General features: G+C 37.6%; 9 protein-coding genes across 9 annotated transcripts; all 9 read left to right on the top strand.

The window, feature by feature from the left end:
• The first annotated feature begins 554 nt into the window (after nt 1-554).
• Nucleotides 555-8880, top strand: LOC129874093 (abscisic acid receptor PYL5-like). The gene is made up of 3 exons (XM_055949352.1): nt 555-883; nt 4099-4317; nt 8180-8880. Exons 1-3 carry the CDS (start codon nt 773-775, stop codon nt 8396-8398), a joined length of 549 nt encoding a protein of 182 aa, XP_055805327.1. The 5' UTR covers nt 555-772; the 3' UTR covers nt 8399-8880.
• A 1198-nt stretch (nt 8881-10078) lies between these two features.
• On the top strand, nt 10079-11428 carry LOC129889149 (senescence-specific cysteine protease SAG39-like). The gene is made up of 2 exons (XM_055964337.1): nt 10079-10511; nt 10839-11428. Exons 1-2 carry the CDS (start codon nt 10079-10081, stop codon nt 11426-11428), a joined length of 1023 nt encoding a protein of 340 aa, XP_055820312.1.
• Nucleotides 11429-13427: 1999 nt separating this feature from the next.
• On the top strand, nt 13428-14782 carry LOC129889155 (senescence-specific cysteine protease SAG39-like). The gene is made up of 2 exons (XM_055964349.1): nt 13428-13860; nt 14193-14782. The coding sequence occupies exons 1-2, from the start codon at nt 13428-13430 to the stop codon at nt 14780-14782; spliced, it is 1023 nt and encodes a 340-aa protein (XP_055820324.1).
• Nucleotides 14783-14978: 196 nt separating this feature from the next.
• Nucleotides 14979-16477, top strand: LOC129894533 (30S ribosomal protein S11, chloroplastic). The gene is made up of 2 exons (XM_055970239.1): nt 14979-15115; nt 15864-16477. Exons 1-2 carry the CDS (start codon nt 14979-14981, stop codon nt 16249-16251), a joined length of 525 nt encoding a protein of 174 aa, XP_055826214.1. The 3' UTR covers nt 16252-16477.
• LOC129894540 (uncharacterized protein ycf72-like) lies at nt 16317-16861 on the top strand. Its single transcript, XM_055970242.1, has 2 exons — nt 16317-16386; nt 16494-16861. The coding sequence occupies exons 1-2, from the start codon at nt 16317-16319 to the stop codon at nt 16859-16861; spliced, it is 438 nt and encodes a 145-aa protein (XP_055826217.1).
• Nucleotides 16862-18863: 2002 nt separating this feature from the next.
• On the top strand, nt 18864-20218 carry LOC129889162 (senescence-specific cysteine protease SAG39-like). The gene is made up of 2 exons (XM_055964359.1): nt 18864-19296; nt 19629-20218. The coding sequence occupies exons 1-2, from the start codon at nt 18864-18866 to the stop codon at nt 20216-20218; spliced, it is 1023 nt and encodes a 340-aa protein (XP_055820334.1).
• A 196-nt stretch (nt 20219-20414) lies between these two features.
• On the top strand, nt 20415-21913 carry LOC129894546 (30S ribosomal protein S11, chloroplastic). The gene is made up of 2 exons (XM_055970249.1): nt 20415-20551; nt 21300-21913. The coding sequence occupies exons 1-2, from the start codon at nt 20415-20417 to the stop codon at nt 21685-21687; spliced, it is 525 nt and encodes a 174-aa protein (XP_055826224.1). The 3' UTR covers nt 21688-21913.
• Nucleotides 21753-22297, top strand: LOC129894553 (uncharacterized protein ycf72-like). Its single transcript, XM_055970254.1, has 2 exons — nt 21753-21822; nt 21930-22297. Exons 1-2 carry the CDS (start codon nt 21753-21755, stop codon nt 22295-22297), a joined length of 438 nt encoding a protein of 145 aa, XP_055826229.1.
• A 2002-nt stretch (nt 22298-24299) lies between these two features.
• LOC129889168 (senescence-specific cysteine protease SAG39-like) lies at nt 24300-25654 on the top strand. The gene is made up of 2 exons (XM_055964365.1): nt 24300-24732; nt 25065-25654. Exons 1-2 carry the CDS (start codon nt 24300-24302, stop codon nt 25652-25654), a joined length of 1023 nt encoding a protein of 340 aa, XP_055820340.1.
• The last annotated feature ends 742 nt before the right edge of the window (nt 25655-26396 follow it).

The following is a 26396-nucleotide window of genomic DNA, read 5'->3' on the forward strand; positions in this document are numbered from 1 at the left end:
GATTTTACTTAAATTGTTATTATTTTTATCGTTATTATTAATATTTTATAAAATGGGCAACAATTCAACCATGTTCCGGTAACACGTGGATTGTGTGGAGTAGGGGCGAAACTTGGATCTAATCAGTAGCGGATTTAGAATTTTCACTCAGAAAATTTGAAAAATAAAAATATAAATGTGTGAACTAGAGTATAAATACAAACATCAAAGGGAATCTTTTTTAAGTTATTCTAATATTTTTCTAAAGTAGTGGTTGTACACCAGCAAAGAATTTAATTTTAAAAAATTAGTCAATCTGTGCACCAGCAAAAATCAAACCTACAAATTGGGAATAGTGTTCGCGATCCAAATTTTGGAGTCTAGTACTACTAAACTATCTCTCCTCTTTAAATTAGATGATTTAAAATTAATATATATATATAAAAATATAGAAAACTCCATCCTATATATATTGTATAATTTTTCTTGAAAAAGATTCGAATAAACCTGTGCATCCATATAGGTTCACTCGTGGATCCAACCCCTCTTCACTTTATATTTTTATTTTGAATCAATTAATGAAAATTCTACATCCATGACGGCATGAGTGGGAGTAAAGGGACCCCCAAATGTCCACTTGCTCTGTATTTTTTTTCATAAAAAATGGACCAATTTTGGACCATTCAGCCATCGGAAGTTCCAATAGGCGATGTCTTTTGGACTCTTCTGATTCACACTTGCCTATTCTGAAAACCCCACCATTGAATTCTTTTTCTCCTTTTTTGGTTTGGAGATGATGAACAATATGGAAGATGAGTACATTAGGAGACACCATAGGCATGTGCTTAAGGACAATCAGTGTAGTTCTTCACTTGTTAAACGCATCAGAGCTCCTGTTAATCTTGTAAGCTTAATCCATTTTATACTTGGCCTTTTACTTTTCATATTTTCTCAGATCTATATGCGATCATCTTGTTACAAAGGCTTTCTCGGATTTTTCATCTCGGATTGGTTACATTGTAGGAAAAGAAAAAACAAGATTTGGGATTTTATCATTCTTTAGAATAAATTGGTCGAATTGTGTAATTTATGATTTTGCTGCTGAGCCTTCGAAATTTGAGGTAAAGAAGAAAACGTATTTTTCTGTGTAAGACAGTGTTAATTGTTTCACCAAAGGACAAAAATACTGGGTGATTCTTCCCATATGTTTAAGCCTTGATGGATAGTGTTAGGCGGTATCTGTGCTGGTGGGAAAAAAATATGTAAGACATTGTTAATTGTTCCATCACCTAGAATGTTCACATGGTTTGACGTTGGAGATAGAATTGGCTTTGGTAAACCAAATTGTATTATGTACTTGATTTCATGTGTAATCAATTATTGGATGTGGGGCTGACTGTAACATATATGTTAGGATCAAGAACTCGAGTAATGCAAAATTTAGCCAAATAATGTTATAATGATAATAGCAAAGACAATAGTAAGTCGATAATAACGAAACTAAAAGAAAATAAAGAAGACATAAATTTTACGTGGTTTGGTCAGTGTGATCTAATCCACAGGCGGAGAAGAGGATTTTACTATATCAACAAGAGTACAAAATTAAAGTAAATACTCTAATTAATCTCAAATACCTCAAGAAAATAACCTCACAAGATCACTCCAAAGAAAGGGTTCACACAAGTGTTCCCAACACTAACTCTCTTACAAAATAACTCTTAATGAAAATACAAAGAAAGAAAGCAATGAAATGTTTTCACATGCTTCAAGGTGTGTTTCAACTAATGGCCAACTTTCCTATTTATAGGGGAAAAATGAATTGCTTGATGTCATGGATAATATCATTTGAAGATTTAAAACTTCAATATGTTATTGTGAATATATCAAATATTGTGGCTATCAAATCTTTGACATTTATGGTTGTCAAATGTGAATCTTATTAACTATATCAAATCTTTGACAAATATGGTTGCCAAATGTGAACCTTATCAAGTATACCAAATCTTTGACAAATATGATTGTCAAATTTCTAACATTTGTGGCTTCCAAATCTTTGACAAACAAAGGCCACATTACAAATCTCCACCTTGGCCTGAGTTTGGCGAATATAGTAAATTTGCTCCATCCTCTCCGAAAAAGCCCATATGGGCTAATTTTTCTTGATAAACGCCAATCAAGTTCAAGCAGAGCTTGAACTTACTGAGTGGAAGAGGTTTCGTGAACATGTCAGCAGGGTTGTCTCTAGTGTTAATCTTTTGAACAGAGACCTTTCCTTCAGCAATGGTTTTTCGGATGAAGTGATACTTGATATCAAATTATCAATATGCTTCGTCTTCTCATGATGCATTTGATCTTTAGTCAAGTGAATGGCATTTTGATTATTACAAAAAAAAATAATACCACCTTGGTGTAAGCTGAGTTCAGCAAATAGACCCTTCAACCATAAGGCTTCTTTGATCGCCTCAGACGCTGCCATATATTCTGCTTCAGTAGTAGATAAAGCTACTACATGTTTTAATGTAGCTTTCCAGTTGATAGCACAACCACCAATACAAAAAACATAACCTGTTAGTGGTCTTCTTTTGTCAAGATCACCTGCATAATCAGAGTCTACAAAACCAACCAAGGTGTTAGCATTTCTCCCAAACTCCAAACATGCATTTGAAGTGCCTCACAAGTATCTGAGGATCCATTTCACAACCTGCCAGTGAGCTTTACCAGGGAAAGCCATATACCGGCTTACCACACTTGCTGCTTGTGAAATGTCTGGACGTGTACACACCATTGTATATAGAATACTGCCAACTGCACTAGAATATGGTACTTGTTCCATATACCTTTCTTTTTCCTCTGTCTGCAGTGATTGAGTAGCTGATAACTTAAAATGAGCCGCAAGAGGAGTACTAACTGGTTTAGCATCTTTGATGCCAAACCTCTCCAAGACCTTCTCCAACTACTTCTTTGGGTCAGGAATAGCCTGTTGGCTCCTTGATCTCTTTTGATCTCCATGCCAAGAATTTTCTTAGCTGCTCCCAAATCTTTCATTTCAAATTCACTTTTCAACTGACTTTTCAAAATGTGAATTTCTGTCAAATCCTTAGCAGCAATGAGCATATCATCAACATATAATAATAAGTAAACAAATGAACTATTATTTAACTTCCGGAAGTAAACACAACTATCATACATGCTCCTCGAATAACCATGACCCAACATAAAGGAATCAAACCTTTTATACCATTGTCTTGGAGACTGCTTTAGTCCATACAAGGATTTCTTCAACAAACAAACATGATCTTCTTTTCCTTCAATTTTAAATCCTTCAGGTTGATGCATGTATATTTGTTCCTCAATTTCGCCATGTAAGAAAGTTGTCTTAACATCAAGTTGTTCTAATTCCAAATCATACATGGCAACTACGATAAGCAAGACACGAATGTATGATTTTGGCTCTGATACCAATCTGTTAGGATCGAGAACTCGGGTAATGCGGAATTTAGCCAAATAATGTTATAATGATAATAGCAAAGACAATAGTAAGTTGATAATAACGAAAGTAAAAGCAAATAAAGAAGACACAAATTTTACGTGGTTCTGTCGGTGTGACCTAGTCCACAGACGGAGAAGAGGATTTTACTATATCAACAAGAGTACAAAATTAGATTATTAATCCCAAATACCCCAAGAGAATAACCTCACAAGATCACTCCAAAGAAAGGGTTCACACAAGTGTTTCCCAACACTAACTCTCTTACAAAATAACTCTTAATGAAAATACAAAGAAAGAAAGCAATGAAATGTTTTCATATGCTTCAAAGTGTGTTTCAACTAATGGCCAACTTCCCTATTTATAGGGAAAAAATGGGTTGCTTGATGTTATGGATGATATCATTTGAAGATACAAAAATTCAACATCTTAGTGTGAATATATCAAATATTGTGGCTACCAAATCTTTGACATTTATGATTGCCAAATGTGAACCTTATCAAGTATACCAAATCTTTAACAAATATGATTGCCAAATTTCAACATTAGTGGCTTCCAAATCTTTGACAAACAAAGGCCACATTACAATATATGTTCTTACAGAGCTCTTACTGGTTTGGTATATTTCATAGGTATGGTCATTGGTGAGAAGGTTTGATCAACCACAAAGGTACAAACCATTTGTCAGCAGGTGCGTTGTGCAAGGGGACGATCTTGAAATTGGGAGTGTGAGAGAAGTGAATGTTAGGTCAGGTCTTCCAGCTACCACCAGCAAGGAGAGGTTAGAGCTTCTAGATGATGAGGAGCACATCTTTGGCGTAAAGATTGTTGGTGGAGATCACCGGCTCAGGGTATGCATCTTTTATTTTCTCATAGAAAATATGTGGTATGCATTGGATGGATTATATATGTGGGCTAAGTTGTAAGATCAGGTGTTGTTTCTATCTTATGGTACTTAATAAGTGAAGTTGAATTTATATGTACTTGAATCTTTGCTATTTTCACTCAGTCACTCCAATCACTCCAACTAGAGATGATGTTACCACCATTCAACTATGCTGGAATGAGAAGTCTTTGGAACTTGAGCCTTAACTTGGCCCTGTTTGAACATGTTATCCTCTTTGTCCTTCTCACCTCTAATTTTATTTTTCCTGATCGGCTTCTTCAACTCGAACACTAACAACTACAACATACCCAACTTAATCCCATATGCGCAGCCTGGGGAGGGTAAAGTGTACGCAAACCATACCCCTACCACATGGAGGTAGAGAGGTTGTTTTCAAAGCCAAAACATTATCTATCACCATATATAGATCAAGCGAGGTTAATTTCAACACTTTTTTTATTGTAGAGGAAATGAGGGAGGGGATTACAAGATAGGGAATCGAATCCTCACCAACAATGTGAAAGTTTAGGTAGCCAACCAAACTAAGATTTCCCGGTTAATTTCAACATTCTATTCTGAAAGAGCTGATAAATATCAAAGATTCCTTTTAAGTTAAGCATCCGTTGTGGGATGAGATTCACAAGTTTATACTATTTTATAAATGAGTGCAGACAGCATTTAAACTTGAAACTTGCAGTGTTCAGCATTCATTAATGCCACCATTGCTTATTCAAATGCCTTCGCGGTATGTGTGTGTGTGAACGAGAGAGATTGATTTTAAAGCAGGGGATGGGAAAGCACAACTAATGAAGTTTAGAAGAAGTTACATGAAATGTTTTATAGTGATCATGAAGTGTCCATTCAAAGAAATTCAAGCTTGAGCCTAAAGAATGTCTGCTGAGGTTTAGATGGAAGTAACTTGAGTTTTACTCGCACCTTGTCTGCTTGTCATGTACGACCTTAATAATTTAATTTTCTGGAAAAATATTTGGACCATCTTCGTTTATTGCCTCAGAATTGGGTTACTCAGTTAATAGTTAGTTTGTTGTGTTTGAATATCACATGGAAGCTTCTTGCATAATGCGTTTCATACTAGTCTTATTACTTTTTTGAGCAATAATTAGTCTTAGAAAAGTGGCTAATAAATGGTACACCTCGTATCCCATTTTACATGATGGTGTTTGACTGTATCAGTATGAAAAATTTTGACTATATTAAAGTACTAAAGTTGACCTTGATAGCAATAATTAAATGGGAGTAAGAGTTCCACATTTTCCTTCATCTTCTGCTTAATAAAAAAGTAAGCTTTTATATCAAGTGGGCTCCAAATAAGTCATGTCAATAGCGTCAAAAATGGGATGTCTATCTTTTTACACAAACTAAAGAGGAAATAAACTGGAATAGAGGAAGTTGTAGTATTTTTCAATTTTGATCCCACATGGTTTGCGTTGTGGAACTTTAATGGCTCAGGCGGTGTGCATGTTGAACTGTTCCATTCATCAAATATTCTGCTCTTCATTTACTGTTCTTTGGTTAGGAAATGGAGAAGTGAATGCCTGGTCATGTTTTCCTCATTGCAAGAGACGTTTTTATGGTTTGTTTCTGGAAGATTCATCGATGCATACCTGCCATGAGGGTATAGCATTGGATGTAGGGATCCTTTTACCTGTACAAGATTTAACAACTTCTGATCCGATGAGTGTGTAATGCTAATATTTGTTAACTGGAATGATGAAAAGCAAAATCACCTGCTAAGCACATGAATTTGTAAGAATGGTTAGATAACCTTCCTCTGGGAGAGGTACCTTCCTCTGGGAGAGGCTAATACTAAGTCGAAATAATCTACCTCGCATCATCTTAACTCAATTTATTGAGCTTCTGGTATAATAGTAGTTGGATTGACGATGAAGATCATACTTTTTGATTTCTTGTTCCTTATGGGGGTGAAAATGTAATGCTGGAATCTTTTTCCCTTTCTACTTCCCAGTGCCTTCTTGGTACAATTTATAATGAAATTTACCTCACCATGTGAAAAAAACAATTTATTGAGATTTGTATATACTCATTTTCTTTCCATGGTCTCATGTGCATGTACACTCTTTAGGTCTGGTGTTTGTCCTGAATCGTTAGGTCTGGTGTGGTCATACTAGGAGCGACGGGATTAGGAATGAGGTTATTCGGGAGAAGGTATGAGTGACCCCTGTGGCGGACAAGATGAGGGAAGCAAGGGTGAGATGGTTTGGACATGTGCGAAGGAGGTGCGAGAGGATGGTTGTAGGGGGGAATCAGAGGGGTAGAGGTAGGTCGAAGAAGTATTGGGGAGAAGTGATTAGATAGGATTTGGCACAACTCCATATTACAGAGGACTTGACCTTAGATAGGAGTGGAGGACACGTATTAGGGTAGAAAGTTAGTAGGGGGAGGGAATTAGTGGAGGATCAGCATATTGTGTTGTGTATCGTGTCTATATTATCACTCTTTTTTGCTGTGAATTGTTTCTTCATTGTAGACTTTACTATTAATTGCTATGCTGAATTTATTGTGCACTATTCTGTTATTTGGGTTTGAGGCACTTGAGCCGAGGGCCTTTCGGAAACAGCCTCTCTACCTCGAGAGTGGTAAAGTCTGCGTACAATCTACCCTCCCCTGACCCCACTTAATGGGATTCCACTGGGTATGTTGTTGTTGTTGTAATTTCATTTGTAGACCACTAGAAAATGTAGAGAATCTTTTATAGACCTCTACTTTTTCTTAAAATACACATTATTGAGTGTTGGAATGAAGCGGATCTAGATGGAGTTATTTCAAGCTATTTTATTTCCAGAAAAAAAGAAGTTCCAGATGGAGTGGAATGAATGTTGAAAATTCTTAAAGCCATCAACAACTGGTTTTGGATTAAGGTAGTAGCAGTTGTATTTGTTGGACTGATTGCTCAGATGGTTAGCATATCGAACTGTTCCATGGATGTTTTTTGGTTAGGAAATGGAGAACTAAGAAGTGAATGCAAGGATAGCTTTTCCTCCATGAGAAGAGTGGTTTCTGTTGTTTCGTATCGAAGAATTGACAGAAATTCAGTGAAAATGTGGCATAGGATGCTAGGACCATTTTGCCAAAACAAGATTGTGCAACTCCTCTCTATCCCTTCTCTTATTAAAGTACTAGTATAGTGTCCGCACGATGCACTTAAAGTACCAAAATAACCAATCATAGCTTTTTTTATATATTTACATATTAAGCACGTAAACTTATCAATGTTGAGACTTCAAACCCAACTATTCACATGCTTGCAGATCTTTCATTGAAATTTCTGATGATTTCTAATTGAAGTGATATAGTTAAAGATTTTCCACTAATGCTTGAGAAAACAAAATCACTACTGTAAATATTATTTATTAGTTTCATTATTTTAATAATAATTGAACACAAATTGTATGATTAATCAAATGATGCAAAAGTAAAAGGACTTGCTAAGAGTATGAATTGTAAGAATCGATATATAACTTCCCTATGCAAGAGGCTCATTATAAGTCCAAGGAACCTACCTTGCATTATCTAAACTCAATTTATTAAGCTCTCTATAAACTCCTTTTCTTTCTTATCTTTTTCTGTTTCTTTACCAAATACATATAGCTGATGATGAAAATATTGCGCTTCCACATTCATAACGTGAGCCAGGTTTTCTTCCACACTATGTAGTAAAATTATGTTAGTATGTTCTTGCATCATTTACTGGAGTGCAGATTTTTTGTTGGAAAACATAAGTTTTAATATTCATATGTTGGACTTGTTAGCAAGTGATTTCTCTTTTTCTTTTGAAAACATGGCAGAACTACTCATCGATTATCACTGTTCATCCCGAGGTCATTGATGGGAGACCTGGAACAATTGTAATCGAGTCATTTGTAGTAGACATACCAGATGGGAATACTAAGGACGAAACATGCTTCTTTGTGGAGGCCCTCATCCGCTGTAACCTCAAATCATTAGCTGATGTGTCAGAGCGTTTGGCGGTGCAGGGCCATACCGAGCCTATTGATAGAATGTAGCTTCACAGTTTTTGCAAATGCAGCAGCGTGGGCATATGCGTTTTTTGATGCTGGAGCATACATGGATTTTGATTAGAAGGTGAGCAGAGTGATGGGTATTATGATTGTACTGCTCGATCTCAGATGAGAGTGTGTATATATTGATGCTTCCTTTTAATCATCTGAAGGTCACCTCTGTTCATTACATGCAACCAGATTATTCTTGTAATGGCTATTTCTCATTGTGAAGAACCATTACTGATTCTGGCTGTGCAAGATATTGAGCCCTGTAAATATTTGCTACTGGATGAACTTTTGTTGTCATGAGAACCATACACTCGTCTCATCTAGAGGCTGGTGTGCTACTAGTATTCCCTAGACTCTGACTGCCTTTTTTTGTTTTTGTACTTGTACAAGAAAAAAGTTCCTTGTTTGTTGTTGTATCTTTAACCCTTCGCGTTATGTTGTATATGATTTCATGGTGCATTATTTTCTCCCAAGAACAGGTGGATTTCCGAAGCGATTTGTCTTTTCTCTTCCTCATCCCTTCATTTCATCCCCTGTAAGTATGTGAAAGGAGAATTCCAAGAGCCAAGAATAGCAAAAAAGATAAAGAAGATTTACCTCTTTTCTTTGTCTTGATTTTATTCATTCTCATGGCCTGATACTAAAAAAGGGAAAATTTAGCAGGGACCAAACATTATAATTTTAATTTTGAATGCAACTTTCTTGGAAATTGTGGGGCGGGTTGAAAAAGACAAAACCCGCACCCACCTCGCCAGCTTGCGATCCCTGTGAAAATGTTTTTCTTTCCCAAAGCTTATGTAGGGATGACAATGGGGCGGGACGGGTTGAGCTTAACCCGTAAATTTTTTAAACCGTTTCACCCCGCATGACAATTTTTTTCATTTTCAACCCACGCTGCCCTACCCCGCCCCGCATTAACCCTTCCCACATAATTTTTTAAATATTTTTCTTTTTTAATTGAGTTTAATATGAAAAATAAAATTCATAATTTTTTTTCATCTTTCGTCAATTAACATCTCAACAACTAATTAACTGTTTCTAATTAACTATTTCTAGTTAACATTTCAACAATTATTTCTTAATAGCTAATTAACTATTTCTAATTAACATTTCAACTACTAACAATTCACTGGACATATCTAGTTTAATTTATTTATTTTTATTAAAAAAATTAAAATTAAAGTCAAAGTTTAATATTAAAAGTTCATATACTTGATTTTTACTAATTACAGAGATTTAATTTTCTTCGGGTTCTTATTTGGTACCTTAAACTCGCAACTCACCCCGCCCCGCATTAATTTTAAAAATAATTACTTCAACAAGCCCCGCCCCCGCCCCCGCCCCCGCCCCGCTCCGCCCCATTGTGATCCCTACGCTTGTGGTAAAAAATGCTGTGGCTAAATCATTTTTTTGTTCTTTTCTGTGTCACATTAAGGGCCAAACGAGGAGCTATTGTGATTTTGGGAAGAAAACATATCAGAAAGTTACAAATGAGAGGCTTATTAGTATGTATTGTTTGAGGACAACAGAGCAGCGTTTACGTAATTCACCATTAAAAAATGTTATGTGTAACATCTTCACTAGTATAAATAATACCTTGCTCCCTCTAACATTCCTCACCAGCATTCAAACACTAAAATATTAGTATCACTAGAAACATTCAGCTACCAAAAAATGGCTTTGACATTCAATTGGAAGTTTGCTTTTGCAGCTCTACTAGTGTTGGGAATGCAGGCTTCTCAAGCCACATCTCGCGGCTTGTATGAAGCCTCAATGGTCCAGAAACACGAGCAGTGGATGACACGCTTTGGGCGTGTGTACAAAGATGATGTAGAGAAGGCAAAGAGATTCAAAATATTCAAGGACAATACTGAGTACATTGATTCCTTCAACAAGGCTGGAATCAAGCCTTACAAGTTGGACATCAATGAATTTGCTGATTTGACGAGTGATGAATTCAGAGCCACTCGCAATGGGTATAAAATGCCTTCTCAAAATAAATCCCCTGAAATCACATCATTCAAATACGAAAATGTAACGGCTCCAGCTGCGATGGATTGGAGAAAGAAGGGTGCTGTTACTGGAATTAAGGATCAAGGGCAGTGTGGTAAGTTAAAACAACAACTCATGATTATATAACCGCCTTTTAAATATGAATCACTACTAGAAACAAAGGTTTTTCCCAACACGAATCAGTAGGAAATCTGTGCTATAGAGCATGATTTTTCCATTCACTTCTCATCGAAAATGCACGGTGTGAAACAGATTCTCACCGACTCTGTATGAAAACATTATTGTTTTTATTCAATCAAACTATCTGTGGTAATAGTCGCTAAACATTTTCCAGTACGAAATTTTATTAGGAAAATAGTGAACTTTTAGTAGTGAATCTGCAATATACTAAAATCTAATAGACCTTGTTATAATATTGCAGGATGTTGCTGGGCGTTTTCTGCCGTTGCTGCTACAGAAGGAATCAACAAGATCAAAACTGGCAAGTTGATTTCTTTATCTGAGCAGGAACTCGTGGACTGTGACACGAGTTCCGATATGGGATGTGAAGGAGGTCTCATGGATGATGCATTTGAGTTTATCATCAAGAACCATGGGCTTACTACTGAATCCAATTACCCATATGAGGGAACGGATGGTAATTGCAAAACCAGCAAGGAATCAAACTATGCTGCAAAGATTACTAGTTACGAAGATGTTCCAGCTAATAGCGAGTCTGCTCTACTTAAAGCTGTAGCTAACCAACCTGTATCTGTCGCGATTGATGCCAGTGGATCAGATTTTCAATTCTATTCAAGCGGTGTTTTTACTGGTGAATGTGGAACTGAGTTAGATCACGGTGTTACAGCAGTTGGATATGGTGAAGCTAGTGATGGGACGAAGTATTGGTTAGTAAAGAACTCATGGGGAAGTAGTTGGGGCGAGAATGGTTACATTAGAATGCAAAGAAACGTTGATGCTGAAGAAGGACTTTGCGGAATTGCTATGGAAGCTTCTTATCCAACTGCTTAAGTATAGAAATTATGAAGTGGTCTACATGTTCATAACTTAAGCGGTGTGTCCTGAACTCTGTATATATTATAGGCTTGTTTATACAATTTGAAGTATTAAAACAAAACTTGTATGTATAAAGACTGGTATATAATGTGATGAAATTATACTTAAACATGAATCGATTCAATACATTTCTTATGTACCCATAAGTGCGATGGGATTTGAATTAGATTCAGATCAATCTATATCAAGTGACTGCCTCCATTATGTTGTTGCTAGCAAATATCACTATTTTTGGTGTGGTTCCTCTATGCCTAGGACAGCAGAATATCTAACCATGAATGAAGAAAGGTATATTTGTAGTGATTGTGAGGCCCCAATTCTTGACCGGAGGGAAACTTACTATAAAACTTACTGTATCGCACTATGTATCATTTGATAACGGTCAAAATATTTCATCTTTTGTTCAAATTGAAAGGTATATTTCTGTTTAGGTTGTTGTTGGTTTTCCATCCCCTCCTTCTCCGGCTGAACCACCACCAAGACCACCAGATCTCCATCGCAAACAACCAACCAAATGAGAAGCCCACACTAGCGAACCAGATTTCAACAAGACCGCCATCGACCAGCCACTACAAGACCCACCACGAACCAGTAAGGCTTCATGCCGCTCCAAACTCCAACAACAGCAGCCAACGAGACCCAACATCACCGGATCTCAAAACCACAACAGCTCCAAACATATTTTTCCAGTCCCAACAAACTTCGAGCTCCATGACCAGCGGTTGTTTTCACTTTCATCATATTCTATATTAAAATTTGTTTTTCATTATTTTGAAAACCTACGTGTAAAAATTTTAATTAGTTGGCAGCTACTGAGTGGCTCACTAATCCACGCAGAGTGTCTCCATATCACGCGTTTTGGCTGCAAGATTCAAGTGTTTTTTTATTTAAGTACTGGATAGTTAGAGTGCCTATTTGTGCACTATCAAGGTTAAGTTCAAAGTTATAATTTGAAGCCAAGTTAGGGATCCTATTTATGTATTATGCCAAACGGAAACAAAATACTTCCTAGTTCAAAAACACCAAATCTTGTCTGAATCATCATTTATCAAGATTCTTTGGCTTAAATTCCTTCTTTAGTATTCATGAATTAATTGCAAGAAGTTGTATTTAATAGAGCAAAAAAATCAAGATATTATGTAGAAGCTAAGATAGGTAAGAAGAGAAAGACACAAGATGAATTTATCTTGTTTCGACCCAAACTAGTGGCCTACGTCTAGTCTCCTAGACACACAACAGATTTTCACTGTTGTTTTCACATGATCAAATGAGTATGGTTTTAAGCACCATTACACCAACGACTATAATGGTGATTGTCTACTCGTTCACAACCAACGATTCAGATTGCCTGCATGTTCTCTCACTCGAAAACAAGGAATTTTATAAAAGAAAGTGATCAGGGTATTGCAACCCCTTTACACAATATGGTTTCTTTTAAGTGCTATTTGAGTAATCTCAATGTCTAGATAGGTTATACACAAAACTCAAGATGTTCTTTATTTGTTTTTTCGCAAGTGTAGGATAGATCAAAATTAGTTCAATGCAATTGTATATCTCTATTGTCTCCTCTTCTTTTTGAATTTATTTGCTTTATATACTTTTATTTGAACTTAGTGATTATGATTGTAATTTACAACCAGGACAACATTATGGTCATGTACTCCATTGATATATATTACAATATTATGGGAAGAAAACATATCATAAAGTTACAAATGAAAGGCTTATTAAGATATATCATTTGAGGACATCAGAGCAGCATGTACGGGGTCCATCTTCATTGTCACAATCACACATAGCATACCGGGCATTCCAGGGAACTCAATTACCATGAGAAAATGTTAACATAACAACACCTGCAGTACTATATATATTCCTTGCTCCCTCTCAACTTTTCATCAACACTCAAAAGACAAGCATATTAATATCACTACAAAGGTACAAGTAGCGAAAAATGGCCCTGGCATTTAATTGGAAGTTTGCTTTTGTAGCTCTACTAGTGTTTGTAATAGAGGCTTCTCAAGCCACATCTCGCAGCTTGAATCAAGACTCAATGGTCCAAAAACACGAGCAGTGGATGGCTCACTTTGGGCGTGTGTACAAAAATGATGTAGAGAAGGCAAAGAGATTCAAAATATTCAAGGACAATACTGAGTACATTGATTCCTTCAACAAGGCTGGAATCAAGCCTTACAAGTTGGACATCAACGAATTTGCTGATTTGACGAGTGATGAATTCAAAGCCACTCGTAACGGATACAGAATGACTTATCAAAAGAGATCCCCTGAAATCACATCATTCAAATACGTAAATGTAACGGCTCCAGCTGCTATGGATTGGAGAAAGAAGGGTGCTGTCACTGGAATTAAGGATCAAGGGCAGTGTGGTAAGTTAAACCAATAACACATGATTATATAACCGCCTTTTAAATATGATTCACTACTAGAAACAAAGGCTTTTTCCATCACAGATCAGTAGGAAATCTGTGCTATAGAACATGATTTTTCCACTCATTTCTCATCGAAAATGCATGGTGTGAAACAGATTCTCGCTGAAATAGTGAGAAACTTCCTAATTTTTCCATATAAAAACATTACCGTTTTTTCTTTTCTCATTAATTCAATCAAACTACCCGTGGGAATAGCCACTAAACATTTTTCACTGGGAAAATAGTGAAGTTTTCTCTAAAATCTAATAGACCTTGTTATAATATTGCAGGATGTTGCTGGGCGTTTTCTGCCGTTGCTGCTACAGAAGGAATCAACAAGATCAAAACTGGCAAGTTGATTTCTTTATCTGAGCAGGAACTCGTGGACTGTGACACGAGTTCCGATATGGGATGTGAAGGAGGTCTCATGGATGATGCATTTGAGTTTATCATCAAGAACCATGGGCTTACTACTGAATCCAATTACCCATATGAGGGAACGGATGGTAATTGCAAAACCAGCAAGGAATCAAACTATGCTGCAAAGATTACTAGTTACGAAGATGTTCCAGCTAATAGCGAGTCTGCTCTACTTAAAGCTGTAGCTAACCAACCTGTATCTGTCGCGATTGATGCCAGTGGATCAGATTTTCAATTCTATTCAAGCGGTGTTTTTACTGGTGAATGTGGAACTGAGTTAGATCACGGTGTTACAGCAGTTGGATATGGTGAAGCTAGTGATGGGACGAAGTATTGGTTAGTAAAGAACTCATGGGGAAGTAGTTGGGGCGAGAATGGTTACATTAGAATGCAAAGAAACGTTGATGCTGAAGAAGGACTTTGCGGAATTGCTATGGAAGCTTCTTATCCAACTGCTTAAGTATAGAAATTATGAAGTGGTCTACATGTTCATAACTTAAGCGGTGTGTCCTGAACTCTGTATATATTATAGGCTTGTTTATACAATTTGAAGTATTAAAACAAAACTTGTATGTATAAAGACTGGTATATAATGTGATGAAATTATACTTAAACATGAATCGATTCAATACATTTCTTATGTACCCATAAGTGCGATGGGATTTGAATTAGATTCAGATCAATCTATATCAAGTGACTGCCTCCATTATGTTGTTGCTAGCAAATATCACTATTTTTGGTGTGGTTCCTCTATGCCTAGGACAGCAGAATATCTAACCATGAATGAAGAAAGGTATATTTGTAGTGATTGTGAGGCCCTAGGATAGATTTTGACTCTATCTGACAAAAACATATCAAGATAAAGAATAGGAAAGGTCCCTTAGATTTATTTGTGACCTCTGAGGAGCCGTATGAGGTGAAAATCTCACGTACGGTTCTGTAATAGCGATGGGCACAGTGATGTTATCATCGACTATGATTATCTAACAGTTCAAGTACAGTTGATATAGTGGAAGCCCAGTCAAAATATGGTTTTTGGGGGTGGAATTTGTGGCCCAACCATTCTTTTAGTCCCAAGCCCGCTAAGGAAAGGGCTGACTTAGAACAAAGTTTTCGTGTTGTTGATTCCTAGGTGTAGCGCTTCTTCCCCTATGCTGCCTATTAGCGCTAGTAGAGTAGGACTGACCCGTAATACAGAACCTCTAGGCGTAACCTTTCGCTTAATACTAGAATCGAGAATTGAAACATAGCATCTGAGGTTGCATTAATCGAGGATACACGACAGAAGGAATTGTTCTATTTCCAAACTTCACCTTCAAAAAGCGTAGATTTTTTTTCTCGAATCACGTGTTTTTCTCCTCGTAAGACTGAGAGAAATGAATAAATAACAAATAAAAAAAAAAAAAAGAATCAAATCGCACCATCTCTGTAATAGGTAAATGCCTCTTTTTCTCCTGAAGTTGTCGGAATTACTCGTAATAAGATATTGGCTACAATTGAAAAGGTCTTATCAATAAAATTTCCATTTATCCGTGATCTAGGCGTCGGAATGGACGTATTGGTTCACGTAAGGGTGCACGTAGAATACCAAAGGGAGTTATTCATGTTCAAGCAAGTTTCAATAATACCATTGTCACTGTTACAGATGTACGGGGTCGAGTAGTTTCTTGGTCCTCAGCTGGTACTTCTGGATTCAAAGGTACGAGAAGAGGAACACCGTTTGCTGCTCAAACCGCAGCAGCAAACGCTATCCGTACAGTAGTGGATCAAGGTATGCAACGAGCAGAAGTCATGATAAAAGGTCCCGGTCTCGGAAGAGATGCAGCATTACGAGCTATTCGTCGAAGTGGTATACTATTAACTTTCGTACGGGATGTAACTCCGATGCCACATAATGGCTGTAGACCTCCGAAAAAAAGACGTGTGTAGAACTGAACATTGAAGAAATCTCAAGAGAAATAAAAGATTCGATGATCTAATCAAATAATAGTACTATGGTTCGAGAGAAAGTAACAGTATCTACTCGGACACTACAGTGGAAGTGTGTTGAATCAAGAACAGACAGTAAACGCCTTTATTATGGACGCTTTATTCTGTCTCCACTTATGAAAGGCCAAGCCGACACAATAGGCATTGCAATGCGAAGAGCTTTGCTTGGGGATGGTCTACAGGGTTCATAACTACTCCTCTTACTACAGGACGCTTACCTAGCCAACGCTTAGATCCGGCTCTACCCAAACTTTTCTGGTTCACCCCAACATTCCCCACTTGTCCGACTGTTGCTGAGCAGTTTTTGGATATCAAACGGACCTCCCCAGAAGGTAATTTTAATGTGGCCGATTTCCCCTCTTTTGCAATCAGTTTCGCTACAGCACCCGCTGCTCTAGCTAATTGTCCACCCTTTCCAAGTGTGATTTCTATGTTATGTATGGCCGTGCCTAAGGGCATATCGGTTGAAGTAGATTCTTCTTTTGATCAATCAAAACCCCTTCCCAAACTGTACAAGCTTCTTCCAAAGCATACGGCTTTCTGGATGTAGATGATGATATCTATACATATGGATCTTATATATATCGTAGAATGAAGTACCACATGGGTGGATATATATATGAATCCAAATCTGCCGAATCACTCATGTTATGATCTTCTACATCCTGGGTCTTCCCGTTCCGTCATCTGGCTTATGTTCTTCATGTAGCATTCAGACCGAATGACTCTATGAAATTACGTCGATACTTCCACATATTATGGGTAACGTAGGAGACATCTCTATTTTTCCCCCGGGGAATCTTTAGAATTCCCACTGCTTAACTTTCAATTCGCCTCTGACCATCAAATGAAATGTGAATAACCCGTCCTCCTCTCTTTGAAAGAAGGGGCGCTTCCGGTTCTGTCGCGCCCCAATTCTTGACCGGAGGGAAACTTACTATAAAACTTACTGTATCGCACTATGTATCATTTGATAACGGTCAAAATATTTCATCTTTTGTTCAAATTGAAAGGTATATTTCTGTTTAGGTTGTTGTTGGTTTTCCATCCCCTCCTTCTCCGGCTGAACCACCACCAAGACCACCAGATCTCCATCGCAAACAACCAACCAAATGAGAAGCCCACACTAGCGAACCAGATTTCAACAAGACCGCCATCGACCAGCCACTACAAGACCCACCACGAACCAGTAAGGCTTCATGCCGCTCCAAACTCCAACAACAGCAGCCAACGAGACCCAACATCACCGGATCTCAAAACCACAACAGCTCCAAACATATTTTTCCAGTCCCAACAAACTTCGAGCTCCATGACCAGCGGTTGTTTTCACTTTCATCATATTCTATATTAAAATTTGTTTTTCATTATTTTGAAAACCTACGTGTAAAAATTTTAATTAGTTGGCAGCTACTGAGTGGCTCACTAATCCACGCAGAGTGTCTCCATATCACGCGTTTTGGCTGCAAGATTCAAGTGTTTTTTTATTTAAGTACTGGATAGTTAGAGTGCCTATTTGTGCACTATCAAGGTTAAGTTCAAAGTTATAATTTGAAGCCAAGTTAGGGATCCTATTTATGTATTATGCCAAACGGAAACAAAATACTTCCTAGTTCAAAAACACCAAATCTTGTCTGAATCATCATTTATCAAGATTCTTTGGCTTAAATTCCTTCTTTAGTATTCATGAATTAATTGCAAGAAGTTGTATTTAATAGAGCAAAAAAATCAAGATATTATGTAGAAGCTAAGATAGGTAAGAAGAGAAAGACACAAGATGAATTTATCTTGTTTCGACCCAAACTAGTGGCCTACGTCTAGTCTCCTAGACACACAACAGATTTTCACTGTTGTTTTCACATGATCAAATGAGTATGGTTTTAAGCACCATTACACCAACGACTATAATGGTGATTGTCTACTCGTTCACAACCAACGATTCAGATTGCCTGCATGTTCTCTCACTCGAAAACAAGGAATTTTATAAAAGAAAGTGATCAGGGTATTGCAACCCCTTTACACAATATGGTTTCTTTTAAGTGCTATTTGAGTAATCTCAATGTCTAGATAGGTTATACACAAAACTCAAGATGTTCTTTATTTGTTTTTTCGCAAGTGTAGGATAGATCAAAATTAGTTCAATGCAATTGTATATCTCTATTGTCTCCTCTTCTTTTTGAATTTATTTGCTTTATATACTTTTATTTGAACTTAGTGATTATGATTGTAATTTACAACCAGGACAACATTATGGTCATGTACTCCATTGATATATATTACAATATTATGGGAAGAAAACATATCATAAAGTTACAAATGAAAGGCTTATTAAGATATATCATTTGAGGACATCAGAGCAGCATGTACGGGGTCCATCTTCATTGTCACAATCACACATAGCATACCGGGCATTCCAGGGAACTCAATTACCATGAGAAAATGTTAACATAACAACACCTGCAGTACTATATATATTCCTTGCTCCCTCTCAACTTTTCATCAACACTCAAAAGACAAGCATATTAATATCACTACAAAGGTACAAGTAGCGAAAAATGGCCCTGGCATTTAATTGGAAGTTTGCTTTTGTAGCTCTACTAGTGTTTGTAATAGAGGCTTCTCAAGCCACATCTCGCAGCTTGAATCAAGACTCAATGGTCCAAAAACACGAGCAGTGGATGGCTCACTTTGGGCGTGTGTACAAAAATGATGTAGAGAAGGCAAAGAGATTCAAAATATTCAAGGACAATACTGAGTACATTGATTCCTTCAACAAGGCTGGAATCAAGCCTTACAAGTTGGACATCAACGAATTTGCTGATTTGACGAGTGATGAATTCAAAGCCACTCGTAACGGATACAGAATGACTTATCAAAAGAGATCCCCTGAAATCACATCATTCAAATACGTAAATGTAACGGCTCCAGCTGCTATGGATTGGAGAAAGAAGGGTGCTGTCACTGGAATTAAGGATCAAGGGCAGTGTGGTAAGTTAAACCAATAACACATGATTATATAACCGCCTTTTAAATATGATTCACTACTAGAAACAAAGGCTTTTTCCATCACAGATCAGTAGGAAATCTGTGCTATAGAACATGATTTTTCCACTCATTTCTCATCGAAAATGCATGGTGTGAAACAGATTCTCGCTGAAATAGTGAGAAACTTCCTAATTTTTCCATATAAAAACATTACCGTTTTTTCTTTTCTCATTAATTCAATCAAACTACCCGTGGGAATAGCCACTAAACATTTTTCACTGGGAAAATAGTGAAGTTTTCTCTAAAATCTAATAGACCTTGTTATAATATTGCAGGATGTTGCTGGGCGTTTTCTGCCGTTGCTGCTACAGAAGGAATCAACAAGATCAAAACTGGCAAGTTGATTTCTTTATCTGAGCAGGAACTCGTGGACTGTGACACGAGTTCCGATATGGGATGTGAAGGAGGTCTCATGGATGATGCATTTGAGTTTATCATCAAGAACCATGGGCTTACTACTGAATCCAATTACCCATATGAGGGAACGGATGGTAATTGCAAAACCAGCAAGGAATCAAACTATGCTGCAAAGATTACTAGTTACGAAGATGTTCCAGCTAATAGCGAGTCTGCTCTACTTAAAGCTGTAGCTAACCAACCTGTATCTGTCGCGATTGATGCCAGTGGATCAGATTTTCAATTCTATTCAAGCGGTGTTTTTACTGGTGAATGTGGAACTGAGTTAGATCACGGTGTTACAGCAGTTGGATATGGTGAAGCTAGTGATGGGACGAAGTATTGGTTAGTAAAGAACTCATGGGGAAGTAGTTGGGGCGAGAATGGTTACATTAGAATGCAAAGAAACGTTGATGCTGAAGAAGGACTTTGCGGAATTGCTATGGAAGCTTCTTATCCAACTGCTTAAGTATAGAAATTATGAAGTGGTCTACATGTTCATAACTTAAGCGGTGTGTCCTGAACTCTGTATATATTATAGGCTTGTTTATACAATTTGAAGTATTAAAACAAAACTTGTATGTATAAAGACTGGTATATAATGTGATGAAATTATACTTAAACATGAATCGATTCAATACATTTCTTATGTACCCATAAGTGCGATGGGATTTGAATTAGATTCAGATCAATCTATATCAAGTGACTGCCTCCATTATGTTGTTGCTAGCAAATATCACTATTTTTGGTGTGGTTCCTCTATGCCTAGGACAGCAGAATATCTAACCATGAATGAAGAAAGGTATATTTGTAGTGATTGTGAGGCCCTAGGATAGATTTTGACTCTATCTGACAAAAACATATCAAGATAAAGAATAGGAAAGGTCCCTTAGATTTATTTGTGACCTCTGAGGAGCCGTATGAGGTGAAAATCTCACGTACGGTTCTGTAATAGCGATGGGCACAGTGATGTTATCATCGACTATGATTATCTAACAGTTCAAGTACAGTTGATATAGTGGAAGCCCAGTCAAAATATGGTTTTTGGGGGTGGAATTTGTGGCCCAACCATTCTTTTAGTCCCAAGCCCGCTAAGGAAAGGGCTGACTTAGAACAAAGTTTTCGTGTTGTTGATTCCTAGGTGTAGCGCTTCTTCCCCTATGCTGCCTATTAGCGCTAGTAGAGTAGGACTGACCCGTAATACAGAACCTCTAGGCGTAACCTTTCGCTTAATACTAGAATCGAGAATTGAAACATAGCATCTGAGGTTGCATTAATCGAGGATACACGACAGAAGGAATTGTTCTATTTCCAAACTTCACCTTCAAAAAGCGTAGATTTTTTTTCTCGAATCACGTGTTTTTCTCCTCGTAAGACTGAGAGAAATGAATAAATAACAAATAAAAAAAAAAAAAAGAATCAAATCGCACCATCTCTGTAATAGGTAAATGCCTCTTTTTCTCCTGAAGTTGTCGGAATTACTCGTAATAAGATATTGGCTACAATTGAAAAGGTCTTATCAATAAAATTTCCATTTATCCGTGATCTAGGCGTCGGAATGGACGTATTGGTTCACGTAAGGGTGCACGTAGAATACCAAAGGGAGTTATTCATGTTCAAGCAAGTTTCAATAATACCATTGTCACTGTTACAGATGTACGGGGTCGAGTAGTTTCTTGGTCCTCAGCTGGTACTTCTGGATTCAAAGGTACGAGAAGAGGAACACCGTTTGCTGCTCAAACCGCAGCAGCAAACGCTATCCGTACAGTAGTGGATCAAGGTATGCAACGAGCAGAAGTCATGATAAAAGGTCCCGGTCTCGGAAGAGATGCAGCATTACGAGCTATTCGTCGAAGTGGTATACTATTAACTTTCGTACGGGATGTAACTCCGATGCCACATAATGGCTGTAGACCTCCGAAAAAAAGACGTGTGTAGAACTGAACATTGAAGAAATCTCAAGAGAAATAAAAGATTCGATGATCTAATCAAATAATAGTACTATGGTTCGAGAGAAAGTAACAGTATCTACTCGGACACTACAGTGGAAGTGTGTTGAATCAAGAACAGACAGTAAACGCCTTTATTATGGACGCTTTATTCTGTCTCCACTTATGAAAGGCCAAGCCGACACAATAGGCATTGCAATGCGAAGAGCTTTGCTTGGGGATGGTCTACAGGGTTCATAACTACTCCTCTTACTACAGGACGCTTACCTAGCCAACGCTTAGATCCGGCTCTACCCAAACTTTTCTGGTTCACCCCAACATTCCCCACTTGTCCGACTGTTGCTGAGCAGTTTTTGGATATCAAACGGACCTCCCCAGAAGGTAATTTTAATGTGGCCGATTTCCCCTCTTTTGCAATCAGTTTCGCTACAGCACCCGCTGCTCTAGCTAATTGTCCACCCTTTCCAAGTGTGATTTCTATGTTATGTATGGCCGTGCCTAAGGGCATATCGGTTGAAGTAGATTCTTCTTTTGATCAATCAAAACCCCTTCCCAAACTGTACAAGCTTCTTCCAAAGCATACGGCTTTCTGGATGTAGATGATGATATCTATACATATGGATCTTATATATATCGTAGAATGAAGTACCACATGGGTGGATATATATATGAATCCAAATCTGCCGAATCACTCATGTTATGATCTTCTACATCCTGGGTCTTCCCGTTCCGTCATCTGGCTTATGTTCTTCATGTAGCATTCAGACCGAATGACTCTATGAAATTACGTCGATACTTCCACATATTATGGGTAACGTAGGAGACATCTCTATTTTTCCCCCGGGGAATCTTTAGAATTCCCACTGCTTAACTTTCAATTCGCCTCTGACCATCAAATGAAATGTGAATAACCCGTCCTCCTCTCTTTGAAAGAAGGGGCGCTTCCGGTTCTGTCGCGCCCCAATTCTTGACCGGAGGGAAACTTACTATAAAACTTACTGTATCGCACTATGTATCATTTGATAACGGTCAAAATATTTCATCTTTTGTTCAAATTGAAAGGTATATTTCTGTTTAGGTTGTTGTTGGTTTTCCATCCCCTCCTTCTCCGGCTGAACCACCACCAAGACCACCAGATCTCCATCGCAAACAACCAACCAAATGAGAAGCCCACACTAGCGAACCAGATTTCAACAAGACCGCCATCGACCAGCCACTACAAGACCCACCACGAACCAGTAAGGCTTCATGCCGCTCCAAACTCCAACAACAGCAGCCAACGAGACCCAACATCACCGGATCTCAAAACCACAACAGCTCCAAACATATTTTTCCAGTCCCAACAAACTTCGAGCTCCATGACCAGCGGTTGTTTTCACTTTCATCATATTCTATATTAAAATTTGTTTTTCATTATTTTGAAAACCTACGTGTAAAAATTTTAATTAGTTGGCAGCTACTGAGTGGCTCACTAATCCACGCAGAGTGTCTCCATATCACGCGTTTTGGCTGCAAGATTCAAGTGTTTTTTTATTTAAGTACTGGATAGTTAGAGTGCCTATTTGTGCACTATCAAGGTTAAGTTCAAAGTTATAATTTGAAGCCAAGTTAGGGATCCTATTTATGTATTATGCCAAACGGAAACAAAATACTTCCTAGTTCAAAAACACCAAATCTTGTCTGAATCATCATTTATCAAGATTCTTTGGCTTAAATTCCTTCTTTAGTATTCATGAATTAATTGCAAGAAGTTGTATTTAATAGAGCAAAAAAATCAAGATATTATGTAGAAGCTAAGATAGGTAAGAAGAGAAAGACACAAGATGAATTTATCTTGTTTCGACCCAAACTAGTGGCCTACGTCTAGTCTCCTAGACACACAACAGATTTTCACTGTTGTTTTCACATGATCAAATGAGTATGGTTTTAAGCACCATTACACCAACGACTATAATGGTGATTGTCTACTCGTTCACAACCAACGATTCAGATTGCCTGCATGTTCTCTCACTCGAAAACAAGGAATTTTATAAAAGAAAGTGATCAGGGTATTGCAACCCCTTTACACAATATGGTTTCTTTTAAGTGCTATTTGAGTAATCTCAATGTCTAGATAGGTTATACACAAAACTCAAGATGTTCTTTATTTGTTTTTTCGCAAGTGTAGGATAGATCAAAATTAGTTCAATGCAATTGTATATCTCTATTGTCTCCTCTTCTTTTTGAATTTATTTGCTTTATATACTTTTATTTGAACTTAGTGATTATGATTGTAATTTACAACCAGGACAACATTATGGTCATGTACTCCATTGATATATATTACAATATTATGGGAAGAAAACATATCATAAAGTTACAAATGAAAGGCTTATTAAGATATATCATTTGAGGACATCAGAGCAGCATGTACGGGGTCCATCTTCATTGTCACAATCACACATAGCATACCGGGCATTCCAGGGAACTCAATTACCATGAGAAAATGTTAACATAACAACACCTGCAGTACTATATATATTCCTTGCTCCCTCTCAACTTTTCATCAACACTCAAAAGACAAGCATATTAATATCACTACAAAGGTACAAGTAGCGAAAAATGGCCCTGGCATTTAATTGGAAGTTTGCTTTTGTAGCTCTACTAGTGTTTGTAATAGAGGCTTCTCAAGCCACATCTCGCAGCTTGAATCAAGACTCAATGGTCCAAAAACACGAGCAGTGGATGGCTCACTTTGGGCGTGTGTACAAAAATGATGTAGAGAAGGCAAAGAGATTCAAAATATTCAAGGACAATACTGAGTACATTGATTCCTTCAACAAGGCTGGAATCAAGCCTTACAAGTTGGACATCAACGAATTTGCTGATTTGACGAGTGATGAATTCAAAGCCACTCGTAACGGATACAGAATGACTTATCAAAAGAGATCCCCTGAAATCACATCATTCAAATACGTAAATGTAACGGCTCCAGCTGCTATGGATTGGAGAAAGAAGGGTGCTGTCACTGGAATTAAGGATCAAGGGCAGTGTGGTAAGTTAAACCAATAACACATGATTATATAACCGCCTTTTAAATATGATTCACTACTAGAAACAAAGGCTTTTTCCATCACAGATCAGTAGGAAATCTGTGCTATAGAACATGATTTTTCCACTCATTTCTCATCGAAAATGCATGGTGTGAAACAGATTCTCGCTGAAATAGTGAGAAACTTCCTAATTTTTCCATATAAAAACATTACCGTTTTTTCTTTTCTCATTAATTCAATCAAACTACCCGTGGGAATAGCCACTAAACATTTTTCACTGGGAAAATAGTGAAGTTTTCTCTAAAATCTAATAGACCTTGTTATAATATTGCAGGATGTTGCTGGGCGTTTTCTGCCGTTGCTGCTACAGAAGGAATCAACAAGATCAAAACTGGCAAGTTGATTTCTTTATCTGAGCAGGAACTCGTGGACTGTGACACGAGTTCCGATATGGGATGTGAAGGAGGTCTCATGGATGATGCATTTGAGTTTATCATCAAGAACCATGGGCTTACTACTGAATCCAATTACCCATATGAGGGAACGGATGGTAATTGCAAAACCAGCAAGGAATCAAACTATGCTGCAAAGATTACTAGTTACGAAGATGTTCCAGCTAATAGCGAGTCTGCTCTACTTAAAGCTGTAGCTAACCAACCTGTATCTGTCGCGATTGATGCCAGTGGATCAGATTTTCAATTCTATTCAAGCGGTGTTTTTACTGGTGAATGTGGAACTGAGTTAGATCACGGTGTTACAGCAGTTGGATATGGTGAAGCTAGTGATGGGACGAAGTATTGGTTAGTAAAGAACTCATGGGGAAGTAGTTGGGGCGAGAATGGTTACATTAGAATGCAAAGAAACGTTGATGCTGAAGAAGGACTTTGCGGAATTGCTATGGAAGCTTCTTATCCAACTGCTTAAGTATAGAAATTATGAAGTGGTCTACATGTTCATAACTTAAGCGGTGTGTCCTGAACTCTGTATATATTATAGGCTTGTTTATACAATTTGAAGTATTAAAACAAAACTTGTATGTATAAAGACTGGTATATAATGTGATGAAATTATACTTAAACATGAATCGATTCAATACATTTCTTATGTACCCATAAGTGCGATGGGATTTGAATTAGATTCAGATCAATCTATATCAAGTGACTGCCTCCATTATGTTGTTGCTAGCAAATATCACTATTTTTGGTGTGGTTCCTCTATGCCTAGGACAGCAGAATATCTAACCATGAATGAAGAAAGGTATATTTGTAGTGATTGTGAGGCCCCAATTCTTGACCGGAGGGAAACTTACTATAAAACTTACTGTATCGCACTATGTATCATTTGATAACGGTCAAAATATTTCATCTTTTGTTCAAATTGAAAGGTATATTTCTGTTTAGGTTGTTGTTGGTTTTCCATCCCCTCCTTCTCCGGCTGAACCACCACCAAGACCACCAGATCTCCATCGCAAACAACCAACCAAATGAGAAGCCCACACTAGCGAACCAGATTTCAACAAGACCGCCATCGACCAGCCACTACAAGACCCACCACGAACCAGTAAGGCTTCATGCCGCTCCAAACTCCAACAACAGCAGCCAACGAGACCCAACATCACCGGATCTCAAAACCACAACAGCTCCAAACATATTTTTCCAGTCCCAAC

This window comes from Solanum dulcamara, chromosome 1, assembly GCF_947179165.1.
Source record: "Solanum dulcamara chromosome 1, daSolDulc1.2, whole genome shotgun sequence".
Lineage (NCBI taxonomy): Eukaryota > Viridiplantae > Streptophyta > Magnoliopsida > Solanales > Solanaceae > Solanum > Solanum dulcamara.

What these genes read in the sequence shown, in the direction of transcription:
- LOC129894546 (XM_055970249.1), top strand. Translation starts at nt 20,415, where the DNA reads ATGGGATTTGAATTAGATTCAGATCAATCTATATCAAGTGACTGCCTC. An exon ending in CTAACCATGAATGAAGAAAG is followed by an intron (nt 20,552 to 21,299) that starts GTATATTTGTAG and finishes TCCGTGATCTAG; the next exon opens with GCGTCGGAATGGACGTATTG.
- LOC129889168 (XM_055964365.1), top strand. Translation starts at nt 24,300, where the DNA reads ATGGCCCTGGCATTTAATTGGAAGTTTGCTTTTGTAGCTCTACTAGTG. An exon ending in TAAGGATCAAGGGCAGTGTG is followed by an intron (nt 24,733 to 25,064) that starts GTAAGTTAAACC and finishes ATAATATTGCAG; the next exon opens with GATGTTGCTGGGCGTTTTCT.
- LOC129874093 (XM_055949352.1), top strand. Translation starts at nt 773, where the DNA reads ATGATGAACAATATGGAAGATGAGTACATTAGGAGACACCATAGGCAT. An exon ending in TCAGAGCTCCTGTTAATCTT is followed by an intron (nt 884 to 4,098) that starts GTAAGCTTAATC and finishes TATATTTCATAG; the next exon opens with GTATGGTCATTGGTGAGAAG. An exon ending in GTGGAGATCACCGGCTCAGG is followed by an intron (nt 4,318 to 8,179) that starts GTATGCATCTTT and finishes AAAACATGGCAG; the next exon opens with AACTACTCATCGATTATCAC.
- LOC129889155 (XM_055964349.1), top strand. Translation starts at nt 13,428, where the DNA reads ATGGCCCTGGCATTTAATTGGAAGTTTGCTTTTGTAGCTCTACTAGTG. An exon ending in TAAGGATCAAGGGCAGTGTG is followed by an intron (nt 13,861 to 14,192) that starts GTAAGTTAAACC and finishes ATAATATTGCAG; the next exon opens with GATGTTGCTGGGCGTTTTCT.
- LOC129894553 (XM_055970254.1), top strand. Translation starts at nt 21,753, where the DNA reads ATGGTTCGAGAGAAAGTAACAGTATCTACTCGGACACTACAGTGGAAG. An exon ending in TGTTGAATCAAGAACAGACA is followed by an intron (nt 21,823 to 21,929) that starts GTAAACGCCTTT and finishes GATGGTCTACAG; the next exon opens with GGTTCATAACTACTCCTCTT.
- LOC129889162 (XM_055964359.1), top strand. Translation starts at nt 18,864, where the DNA reads ATGGCCCTGGCATTTAATTGGAAGTTTGCTTTTGTAGCTCTACTAGTG. An exon ending in TAAGGATCAAGGGCAGTGTG is followed by an intron (nt 19,297 to 19,628) that starts GTAAGTTAAACC and finishes ATAATATTGCAG; the next exon opens with GATGTTGCTGGGCGTTTTCT.
- LOC129894533 (XM_055970239.1), top strand. Translation starts at nt 14,979, where the DNA reads ATGGGATTTGAATTAGATTCAGATCAATCTATATCAAGTGACTGCCTC. An exon ending in CTAACCATGAATGAAGAAAG is followed by an intron (nt 15,116 to 15,863) that starts GTATATTTGTAG and finishes TCCGTGATCTAG; the next exon opens with GCGTCGGAATGGACGTATTG.
- LOC129894540 (XM_055970242.1), top strand. Translation starts at nt 16,317, where the DNA reads ATGGTTCGAGAGAAAGTAACAGTATCTACTCGGACACTACAGTGGAAG. An exon ending in TGTTGAATCAAGAACAGACA is followed by an intron (nt 16,387 to 16,493) that starts GTAAACGCCTTT and finishes GATGGTCTACAG; the next exon opens with GGTTCATAACTACTCCTCTT.
- LOC129889149 (XM_055964337.1), top strand. Translation starts at nt 10,079, where the DNA reads ATGGCTTTGACATTCAATTGGAAGTTTGCTTTTGCAGCTCTACTAGTG. An exon ending in TAAGGATCAAGGGCAGTGTG is followed by an intron (nt 10,512 to 10,838) that starts GTAAGTTAAAAC and finishes ATAATATTGCAG; the next exon opens with GATGTTGCTGGGCGTTTTCT.